The sequence below is a fragment of the Canis aureus genome, chromosome X (genome assembly GCF_053574225.1).
Source record: "Canis aureus isolate CA01 chromosome X, VMU_Caureus_v.1.0, whole genome shotgun sequence".
In the NCBI taxonomy this organism is placed as follows: Eukaryota; Metazoa; Chordata; class Mammalia; order Carnivora; family Canidae; genus Canis; species Canis aureus.
The window spans coordinates 104,279,682-104,291,703 of NC_135649.1; the positions used below are offsets into that span (position 1 = coordinate 104,279,682).

Here is a 12,022-nt window from a genome sequence, read left to right on the forward strand (position 1 = left end):
TAAATAAAATCTTTAAAAAATAAAATTTAAAAATGTGAATGCATAGTAAATAGCATTTAGTTTCCTACAGAAGAATAAACTCTCAAAAACGGTAACTATGTAGGTCACCTGAGAGGCTCAGTTGGTTAAGCATCTGACTCTTGATTTCCTTCAAGATTTTCACCTTGTCCTTTGTTGTTGTTTTTTTTTTTTAGCAGTTTTTTTTTCCAATAGTTTTTTTTCCAGTTTGAATAAGATATCTCTAGGTTTGGGTTTTTATTGTTGCTGCTTGTTTGTTACAGTATTTATCTTGGTTGGTGTTTTCTGAGCTTACTTACTGGGTCTGTAGTTTTGTGTCTGTCGTATTAATGACACATTCTTTGGAACGTTCTTGGCGGTTATTCAAATATTTCTTCTGCCCTATTTTCTCTTTCTCCTCCCACTGGTATTTTCACATTGTCCTCCTGCTTCTTTCCCTTACTGCGGCACTTCCAATTTATTTCCTTGAGGTCTCATTCCATATTGAATATGTTGTGGTTTCTCCTTGGGTGGGACAGGAAGGCTGGAGAAGCCTGAAGTTCCCTGATCTAACCAGGAATAAATTGCAGCATTGCCCTCTAATGAAGTCTTGCCCCCTGTAGAGTAGGCCTTTATGATAGCATTCTGGGAGGCTTTCCTGGTGGTTATGCTTTCTCTTCTTCTGCCAGGGTGTCCAGGGAATATTTCTCAGATCCTCCAGGTGGGAATCTGGATGGGTTCCTGGACAAAAAGCCCACAGGAGTGTGGGGTCCTCTCTGTGATTGCAGCCCCAGGAATTCCTTAATTTCATGGCAGTCCTTACTCAGTCTCCAACAATTTATTACAATTACCATTTAAGTATTCCCACCAGACTATGGTTCCTAAAGCTTCTATTCCAGGTGAGCAGGTGTCTGCTATCAGATTTCTGTACGTGCCTAGCTCTCTAGGTTTGGGGATGGTAATTCTCCCTCTTATCTCAATTCTCTGATGGGTCTAAGAAAAGTGATTGATTTTCAGTTTATCCATATTTTTTTCTTTTTTAAATTTTATTTTTTAATATTTTATTTATTTGACACAGAGAGAGAGAGAGAGAGAGAGAGAATATGTGAGAGAGCACACCAGCAGGGGGAGCAGCAGAGGGAGAGGGTGAAGCAAGCTCCCCACTGAGCAGGGAGCAGGACACTGAGCTCTATCCCAGGACACTCTCAATCCCAGGACCCTGAGATCACGATCTGAGCCAAAGGCAGAAGTGTAACTGACTAAGCCACCCAGGTACCCCTACAATTTTTTTTAAGTAGGATCCATATCCAATGTGGGGCTCGAACTCACAATCCTGGGATTAAGAGTTGGATGCTCCACTGACAGAGCCAACCAGGTGCCTTTTCTTTGCCCATTTTTTAAAAATTTAGTTATTTATTCAATCATTAAATTATAAGACTTTTTATACATCTTAAATAAAAGTCCTTTATGAAATGTGTTTTGCAAATACCTTCTCCCAATCTGTGGCTTACCTTTTCATTTTCTTACCCGTGTCTTTTGAAAACCAAAATTTTAATTTTTAAAAAAGATTTTATTTATTTATTTATTTGACACAGAGAGTGAGAGAGAGAGCATGGGGAGGGAGTGGTAGGGGGAGAGGGAGAAGCAGACTCCCTGCTGAGCAGGGAGCCTAATGCAGGGCTTGATCCCATGACCTGAGCCCAAGGCAGAAACTTAACCAATGAGCCACCCAGGTGCCCCCAAACTTTAATCCTTGATGTAATTAAATGTATTTCCTTTTTTCCTTTATGGTTCATGCTTTTTGTGTCCTAATAAATGTTTGCCTAACCCGAAGTCATAGATTTTTCTCCTACGTTTTATCTAGAAATCTTATGGCTTTTACATTTTATATTTTTCAGGTCTATGATCCATTTCATGTTAATTTTTATATATAATGTGTGAAAAGAATCAAGGTTCATTGTTCCTCGTGGAAATCCAGTTGTTCTAGAATCACTTTAATTTTGAATCGTGCTACAATACACATAATGTAAAAGTAATCATCTTAACCATTTTTAAGTGTATGATTCAGTAGTGCTAAGTACATTCACGTTGTTGTGCAACCAATCTCCAGAATTTTTCATCATCACAAACTGAAATTCTGTACCCATTAAACAATAATTCCTCATTCCTCTCTCCCCCCCAGCCATTGACAACCACCATTCTACTTCCTGTCTCTACAACTTTGCTCTAAATACCTCATAGAAGTGGAATCATCCAGTAATTTTTTGTGCATGGCTGACTTATTTCACTTAGCACAATGTCCTCGAGGTTCATCCATGTTATAGCACGTGTCAAAATGCCCTTCCTTTTCAAAGCTAAATAATATTCCATATATATATTTATATACACATATATATATCACATTTTGTTTATCCATTCATCTAGTGGTGGACATTTGGATTGCTTCCAGCTTTTGGCTATTACAAATAATGCTGTTATGAACAGCATGTTTGTCTGTTTTTAAGATTTTATTTATTCACTCATAGACACAGAGAGAGAGAAGCAGAGACACAGGCAGAGGGAGAAGCAGGCTCCACGCAAGGAGCCCGACATGGGACTCGGTTCCAGGTCTCCAGGATCACACCCCAGGCTGCAGGCGGCGCCAAACCGCTGCACCACCAGGGCTGCCCTGTTTGTTTGTTTTAAAATAATCTCTACATGAGTGGTGTCTGGGTAGCTCACTGGGTTTAGCCTCCGACTCTTGGTTTCAGCTCAGGTCATGATCTTAAGGTTGTGAGATCAAGCCCTATGTCAGGCTCCATGCCCAGTGCTGAGTCTGCTTGGTGTTTTCTATCTCTCTCTCTATCTGCCCCTCCCCCTACTCTCTCTCTCTCTCTCTCTCTCTCTCTCTCAAATAAATAAAATCTTAAAGTAATCTCTGCACCCAATGTGGGGCTGAAACTCATGATCTCAAGATCAAGAGCTGCCTGCTCTACTAACTGAGCCAGCCAGGTACCCCTAAAGGCAATTTTTTAACCATTCAATTATCTTGGCACTTTATCAAAAATCAATTGAACACACATACGTGGGTCTCTTTCTGGATTTTCTATTTTATTCCATCTATGTGTCTGTATGAATGGCAATACCACACTGTCTTGACTACTGTAGCTTTATAGTCAGTCTTTTTAAAAAGATTTTATTTATTTGAGAGAGAGAGAGTGCAAGAGCAAGTAGAGGAAGGGAGAGGGACAAGCAGACTCTGCACTGAGCATGGAGCATGAGACAGGGCTCGATCTCAGGATCTTGAGATCATGACCTGAGCCAAAATCAAGAATTAGATGCTTAACTGACTGAGACACCCAAGCTCCTCTTATAGTCAGTCTTAAAATCAGGGTGTCTGGGTTCTCCAACAATGTTCTTTTTTTTTCAGAATTATTTTAGCTGATATAGGTCTTTCTAAATGTTTATATAATTTTTAGAATCATGGAGTCAATTTCTACCAGAATGCTTGCTGGGATTTGACTGGGATTATACTGAATATATAGATTAATTTGGAAAAAATAGATATTTTGGCAACTTTGAGTCTTCCAATCCATGGACATGGTGCATTTCTCCCTTTTTGTAGGTTTTCTTTAATTTTCCTCAGCAGTCTTTTCTAGTTTTCAGTACACATAACTTCCACATGTTTTGTTATATTTAGCTTTAAGTATTTCAAGGTTTTGATGCTGTTTAAAGTTGGTATTATTTTTTCAATTTCAACTTTTAATTGTTTGCTGCCATATAAGATTTTAATGCCAACCAAAAACAGATGACCATTTTTCCCTCCACTCAACTAGGGCAGATGATATGACTGTGGAAACAGAATTTTCTTTCTTGGGCATTTCTGCTGAACCATCTTTTATGCAGAGAGGAGTTTGGCATGCTGCTACTGAGCCACCCAACTTTTTGTTTTCCTTTGGAGCCAGTGTAGAGAGAAGCCAAGTCATTTCTAAATTGGCATCTTAATTTTTTTAAAAGATTTTATTCATTTGTTCATGAGAGACACACAGAGAGAGGTAGAGACATAGGCAGAGAGAGAAGCAGACTCCATGTAGGGAGCCCGGGACTCCAGGATCACACCCTGAGCCAAAGGCAGGCACTCAACCACTGAGCCACCCAGGCATCCCATGGCATTTTGATTTTGATTCCAAGGCTCTGGCCCAAAGTTTCTTAGCTACCTAGATACATTTCAAGATATTTGAGTTCATTTTCTTAAATCAAAAGTTTGAAAAAAAATGGAAATGTTAAAAACCAAAAAAAAAAAGTTTGGAAATGTTATGTTATTCTCTTTCTCCATAGATATTCACAAGACATCTAAGTGTATTTTCCTTATAATCACCAATTGATACAGTTGATACACCAATTGATACTTCGAGGTGCAGAAGTTCTTAGAAATCCTTTAACCTGTGGCCCTTTCCACAAAAGAACCTCATAAATATCCACAGTTGAGGGGTGCTGGAGTGGTTCTTGATTTCAGCTCAGGTCATGATCTCAGGGTCCTGGGATCGAGCCTTGTACTGGGCTCCCTGCTCAAAAGGGAGTCTGCCTGAGGATTCTCTCTCTCCCTCTGCTCCTTTCTTTCTCTCAAGTCAATCAATCAATCAATCAATCAATCTTTGGGGGAAAAAAGATCCACAGTTGAAGGTGAAGACTCCTTTTGCCCCTGGTAGGTGAGAGAATGGAAGAGGGAAAAGGAAAAAGATACAATGAGCCAGATTCCCTTGGTCAAGCACAGACATTCTGCGTCATTTTGCTGGCAAACAGCAAAAAGCCATGGGAAAAGTATAGAAGCAATTACACAATATGTCATATTCACTTTCTCTTCAAGTCATTCTTACACCAGGCAGAAAGTCAGTTTTTCTGTGAGAGAGAAAAATGTCTGCAAACCCCCAGAAATCCATGAAAATAGTTGTGATGAGGTGAGGGAAACAAAACCATCTCTGAGTTACTTGGCTTATCACTCTAACACCTTAGAGAAGTTTTATTCATGGCCTAGTGGATCAACAGACATACTTCTTTGCCTGGAGCTTCATTGTTTCAGCAAGTTACTGCAAACTAAAACTACTGTGTGTCAAAAAAAAAAAGCTAATAAATTCCAAAGGCCCTTGCTTCCTACAGTTTCACAGTGCATTTATTTTTCTTTGACGCCAGCTGTTCTCCAGATCTGAACTCCATCCTTAGCATTATTTGCCTCCAGTCCTTTTAGGAGCACCTCGCACTGTCAAACCAGATTGCTTTTCTTTGTACTATTCTCCTACCCACTCAAAGTCAAATTGAACAAGAAAAAAAATGGTGCAGTTTTGATGCCAAATTAATTTGTTCATCAACAGAATGTTTACTGAGCACTTATATGTGCCAGACACTCTTCTAGTCACTGGGGATTATCAGCATTGAGGCAAAGTCCCTGCCCTTTCATTCTCCTGGGAGAGACAGATAGTAAACCGGTACCCATAATCTGTCCCTTAAGAAGTAAATCAAAGCAAGGTGGAGGAATAGGGAATGATGAGCTGGGGGTGGTAAAATAAATGATTTATGTCAGGGAAATATTCAATTTAATAGCAACTCATATACTGATTTGTAATTCCACGAAGGCAGGTACTGCTATAATTGCCTTCATTTTTTTTAAGGTTTTATTTATTTATTTATTCATGAGAGACACAGAAAGAAAGGTGAGACACAGGCAGAGGGAGAAGCAGGCTCCATGCAGGGAGTCCGACGTGGTACTAGATCCGGGGACTCCAGGATCACGCCCTGGGCCATAGGCAGACGCTCAACCGCTGAGCCACCCAGGTGTCCTTTTTTTTTTTTTTTTTCCTAAAGATTTTTGTCTTCCGGTTTTCACCTGCTTGTTGAGGGCTTGATACAAAGTCTGTGTTCAGTAATTCTAATGGAATATGCAAAATACCTAAATTGTACACTTGAACTTGGACATGTCTTGACATCATGTGAGTGGAGTATGTTTTTAGTCCATCGCTTGGAAGAGCAAAGTCCAAACTTTGTATTCCTTCTTCGGAACTGTTGCTGGCTAATTCCAGGGGCTCGGGAAAAGCAAAAAAGCAGGTAGTCACAGGTAGTCACTTTCCTCCAGGACCAATGAGGCTGCCATCTCCTCGTCTGTTCCCTGGCTTCATCTCTGGACTAAGACCTCCAAAACAGCCTTGGGTGAATCCATTAGTCAAAGAATTTCTAAGCTAGTTATCCAGCATACACAGGGCAAAAATATGAGAGGTAGTTAACAAAATGCTTCAGGGATTCATTTATTCATTAACAGTCATTTTCAAAGCAACTACCATATACCAAGGACTGTGCTACAGTTGGAGCAAATTATTTCATCTCAGTCCAGAATCTAGCCTTGAGCCACTTAGATTTAGAAAATCATATTGTTCATACATTCAGAGATGATTAGACTTTTGATGACAAACTACCTGTAATTAACTATAATTAAAATAACCAGAAAATGCTAATTAATCCATTAATTTCTACAGTGATTTAAAATACCTCTAGCCAGGCCTGCTGCTAACATTTGTGGGGTTAGGGCAAGAATCTAAATGGAGGCCCTTACACCGTTTGTCTAAATATTTTAAAGTTTGAAATCATGCTAACAGACCATGTGTTCATGTGTATGTGTCAGGGGAGAGGGGAACAGAGCCAAGGACTGTCTTCCGTGCTACACCACAGAGTGGGGCCAGCCCAGACATCCAGATTCTGTTCACATTTTCCTGCTAAAAGCTCCATCATCCCTCATGCCTAGGGATATGCAATTCTGCGGAGAGGTTACTCCCAGGAGGCCACACAAGCCACACAAGCCCTGGAAGCAGGGTAGGGACAATTGAATGGGGACATACAATAGCTGGGATCTGCTGCCCACCCATTTCCACATCTGTGGTCCTAGGCAACTAGGTTCTATCCACTGACACAACTCTCAGGGCTCTAGAGTGCCCCTTGTATAGACCACAGGGGATTGTTCATAGGGATCCCCTGAGAACATTTTAGCTTACGAGACTCTCCAAAGCAGAGAAGACCCCAGAAAGCCACCAGTAAGTGTTCAGATAATAGACATTTTCATAATCCAAGGGTAAGTGGTGGCTTAATTTAATGACCTGACTGTATCCGTGATAAGAATACAGTATGTTGTTGTGTTGGTGGCCTATCTCCATTGTATTTGCTTTAGAGTCAGAATTACCCAAAACCTATTTTCTCAACTTGCTAATGCTTGTGACAAATAATTGCCTACTTCAAGCAGGAATTAGTTGAGGAAATAGATTGGCAGTGATTCTTCTTTTGGATGTGTGACAAGAAGCTCAGAAATATAATCAAATGCACTGTTATTCTAAGAGATGACAACAAGAGGCAATTTCAAAACAAGCCTCTCTTGTGAACTGTTGGGCCTTGATGACACAAGAGTGATTTTTCCATTACTGAGAAAAGCAAACTAGAGCAGATAGAGGTGGATGATGTTTTCCTGATAGTTAAGCCAGGCTTCACATTAGTTTCGGAGAAATGTTCTGTTTGAGTCCATCTGTGTGTGCTGTCGGTTCGGCCATCATGTCAGTGAGTCCAATGGATCCTTCTGGGAGAAACAGTGTGCCCAAGACTTGCACTGTTCTTTTTCTCCTTTAGTTGACTCCCTGGAACCCACCCGTGGATCATGGTTTACCTCTGATAGGCAATTTCAGCCTCTTGGCAGGGAGAGGGAGGATGATCTTTGGGGAAGAAGAAAAAGAATGAGAGGAAACCATAGGAATGAAGAAGGAAAGGGTATTTGAAAACATGCTTGATGGGAAAAGATTTTTTGCAGGTTGAGGGCTACAGGGACCAGGGGGAGAGATCTGACATAAATATAACATCTATTTCCCTGGATTCCTCAGTCACTTCTAGATGCAAGTTCCATGGGATTTTCTCCCTGTTGCTCTCTAAACTCCCCTCATGCTGAAGATTCTCTCCTACAGTCTTCATATTGTTGGGAAAAATAAGTGTATTGGCCCTAGTTTCTTTAGTTGGAGAAGCACAGCCACTGTGAGCTGTGGAGGAAGGGATTTATCGTAGGAAATAGACCTGGACCCTTGTGGCCGGGGGGGGGGGGGGTAGTGGAGGTCAGCAGGGGAGCTGGATGGTTGGAGAAGTTACTCACCTGGCAGTCAGAAGCCCAACACTTCCACCTGCCAAAGTGTAGAAGGACACCCCTCAGAAGCTGAGGGAAGCTGGTCCTACCTCCATGGGGCTTAAGAAATGTCTGATGGTGGGCTCCTGGCTGCTGTTGGTTAACAGGGTCAGCAACTGGGAAGAAGATCTGGACACAGAGCAAAGGGAAGTCAGTGTAAGCTGGGATCTCCTGTCACCAAGTCTAGCCAAAGGCAACCTATGGAACGTAATGACTGCTACTTCACACTCACCTTCCACATTTTGTGCCGATTCCTCTTTTGGCCAACTCTAACCCAGAGCCATAAGGGAAGGGGGATCCTCAGAAATGTGATTCCAGTGTGCCAAGTCAGCACACTACACACCACCATGCTGCGCAAAGTAGCAGCAGGTTCCCTGACAGAGCCGTTCCAAGCAACCAGCCTGGCACCAGCCCAGAGAAAGTGTGGATGGAGGGATGCAAAGGTTGGAAGGCTCCTTTGACTGATCAGAGCAGGGTTTTTTTTTTATAAAGATTTTATTTATTTATGCATGAGAGACATAGAGAGGCAGAGACACAGGCAGAGGGAGAAGCAGGCTCCAGGCAGGGAGCCTGACATGGGACTCGATCCCGGGTCTCCAGGATCCCACCCTGGGCTGAAGGCGGTGCTAAACCGCTCAGCCACCAGGGCTGCCCAGAGCAGGTTTTATCATCCTGGAGACTGGAATATGTGAGCGAGAGGCTGAGTCTTCTCACTAGCACGGAACAGGGAAAATCTTTACGTGGCTAAGATGAATTTATTTATTTATTTATTTATTTATTTATTTATTTATTTATTATTTTTTATTGGAGTTTGATTTGCCAACATATAGCATAACACCCAGTGCTCATCCCATCAAGTGCCCCCCTCAGTGCCCATCACCCAGTCACCCTCATCCTCCGCCCACCTCCCCTTCCACTACCCCTAGTTCGTTTCCTAGAGTTAGGAGTCTTTCATGTTCTGTCTCCCTCTCTGATATATCCCACTCATTTTCTCTCCTTTCCCCTTTATTCCCTTTCACTATTTTTTATATTCCCCAAATGAATGAGACCATATAATGTTTGTCCTTCTCCGACTGACTCACTTCACTCAGCATAATACCCTCCAGTTCCATCCACGTTGAAGCAAATGGTGGGTATTCGTCATTCCTAATGGCTGAGGAATATTCCATTGTATACATAAACCACATCTTCTTTATCCACTCATCTTTCGATGGACACCGAGGCTCCTTCCACAGTTTGGCTATTGTGGACATTGCTGCTATAAACATGGGGGTGTAGGTGTCCCAGCGTTTCATTGCATCTGTATCTTTGGGGTAAATCCCCAGCAGTGCAATTGCTGGGTCGTAGGGCAGGTCTATTTTTAACTCTTTGAGGAACCTCCACACAGTTTTCCAGAGGGGCTGCACCAGTTCACATTCCCACCAACATTGGAGGAGAGTTCCCCTTTCTCCACATCCTCTCCAACATTTGTTGTTTCCTGTCTTGTTCATTTTCAGGCTAAGGTGAATTTAGACGGACAGCAATCTTCATTCTGAACCGAGGTGTGATACAGTAACAGCAGCACTCAGCTGCAGCCAGACTGAAAAAGAATCTTTTTCTCAGAAAGGCCCCAGCACATGCATATTTAAGGCGTCCTTTTAACACACGGTGTTATTTGAAGGGGAAGCTACCTTAACACAAACTGTGAAGATCCTTCATTATTAAAACGCACAAGTTCATTTATCAGTGGCACTTAGAATAGATCCTTGGAAGAGCAAATGTTGGTTCGAATCAAAGTACCTCGGAGAGATTTCTTTTCTCCATCTCTATTCTCCTCTTTCAAGAAAGTGCTGAGTTGGGTATTAACACTTCAAGGTCTCGACTACTTTTTATCTTGAAAAAAAAAAAAAGAGAGAGAGAGAGAGCGAGAAAATGTTTGTCATTCCAGGAGCATAATCAGTTGAGCCGGCACACAATGACATAGTTAATTCACCAACGGAATTTGTTGCCATAGCTCCAGCGAGGGACAGGGTGGATTAACAATGGCCTTTTTCACGAGTGCAGCTTTCACCACAACCTGCCTGTCCCCGCGCCACAGGCCATCATAGCGCCAGTCCAGAGCACAGCAATTATCAGGGAACAACCGCCCAGAGGGGACAAGAGGAGGCTGGGGGGGAATAAAGCAAGGACACCCAGCACCTTGGATCTCTGCCTATTCAATCACTGGGACACGACCAGCTCCTCTGAGCGTATCTTCAAGCTTAACCTTTGGTCAAGTGCTTCGGTACATCCAGAGAGGGACAGTTTCACCCTGTGACTCGAAAGAACTCCAAAGGGAAGAGAGGACTCCAGACAGCAAGGGAAGGAGATCAAGAGCAGACATGGTAGGCCATCAGGACTGCACCATGGAAGAGGCCACCAGGGACAGCCACACTCCCAAACTCTGGCGCGAGGTAACGTACATGCTTTCTTGGTGATTTTTGCCTCTTTGAATATCAGAGCAGGTCCAAAAAGTCAAGTCCTCTGTGTCCGTGAGTGCAATGGACTTGCACTAATTAATGTAGTCGCACTCAAAATGGAAATAGTATCCTCTCCATCTTAAGGTAATAAAAAAGAAAAATGTGACTCATTTTTCTTTATCCCCTTACTGGGTGTGCAAGCTCCCTGGATAGAATTAGATGACAGGAACAGATTCTCTCTTTCTTAAAAAAAAAAAAAAAGTCAAATCAGTCTGAGGAAATGTAGGTGGTTCAAGGCAAAGAATGATGCTGTGTTGAGCCTGAGGGCATCAGAGAAATGTTTTAACAAAGTGTTCATTATCCTATAAAATGAGAAATTTTCCTATTAGAAAAGCCACAGAATCCTGCCACCCATTTCTGAATTTCTTGGAATGCAATTGTCACAGAAATGAGACCACCTTATATGGTCTTTTATTTTGAGGGCAGGGGGCATCTAGGGGAATGTGCATTTTTGTGGAACCTTGTTTAACCAAATGAGTTATAGATAGAAAAAGTTGAGGTGGTGGGATAAAATAGTAAGATTTCAGATGATATGAAGGAGAGTTTAGGGACAGGGGAAGCTTCCAGGCAATGACGTAATGTTCCTGCTTCACAGTAGAGCTGGTTTCACATCACACCCCTGAGAGTGGTTTCACAGGTCTCAGGACATCAGCTCTGCTCTTTCCTGTTGCATCCCTCTTTCAAAACCTCCCCATGCCGCTCAGAGTGCCTGTGGATGGCTTGGTTAAAGCACCACATGCCTCACAAAGTAGTCTGGGCCCACAGCCACCAGGCACTTGAGCATCATGACTGGTGGACCATTTCCCCCAACTGGTCCCTTCCCCATTCGTCTCACTATTGTCTCAGATTAGGAAAAATGTATATGATGAGGACTCATGAGTTTTACCAGCTCATTTTGTTGAGTATATGGGGGAATCAGGATGCATGTTAGTCATTCATTTATTCACTCTTTCGTGCCTTGTTCCAAAAATAAATTTGAAATGGCATCAAGAGATTCAGTTCTCGACTTGTATGGGTATGGAAAGTTGAGATGATCTTTCTATGTCCCGTCATGTAGAATTAAATCTGGGCAAATAATCACTCGGTTCTCTCATACCTTTTGTGAATTGAAAAATAACCAAAGTCTTCTCATCTCATGGGTCTCCCAAGAGCATCACTTACTATAATAATGGCTGCAATTTGGGGGCACCTGGCTGGCTGAGTCGGTAGAGCACACAGCTCTTGATCTCAGAGTTGTGAGTTCGAGCCCCATGTTGGGTGTAGAGATCACTTAAAAATAAAATTTTTAAAAGAAATAATGGCTAAAAAAGTAAAATAGAAAAATGAAGGGAATAATGGCTGGAGTTTT

The 12,022-nt window shown here is 42.1% G+C and overlaps 1 protein-coding gene across 2 annotated transcripts in view; it reads left to right on the plus strand.

Annotated features, from left to right (window-relative positions):
• Positions 1-10,163: 10,163 nt before the first annotated feature.
• Positions 10,164-12,022, plus strand: part of PCYT1B (phosphate cytidylyltransferase 1B, choline) — a 131,137-nt gene continuing 129,278 nt past the window's right edge. Inside the window, exon 1 of one of the 2 annotated variants that reach the window (XM_077889089.1) lies at positions 10,164-10,608. In XM_077889089.1, coding sequence (XP_077745215.1) covers positions 10,537-10,608 — 72 coding nt within the window. In that variant the 5' untranslated portion in view covers positions 10,164-10,536. The remainder of the gene's footprint in view (positions 10,609-12,022) is intronic. The other variant, XM_077889084.1, reaches the window with a different exon arrangement.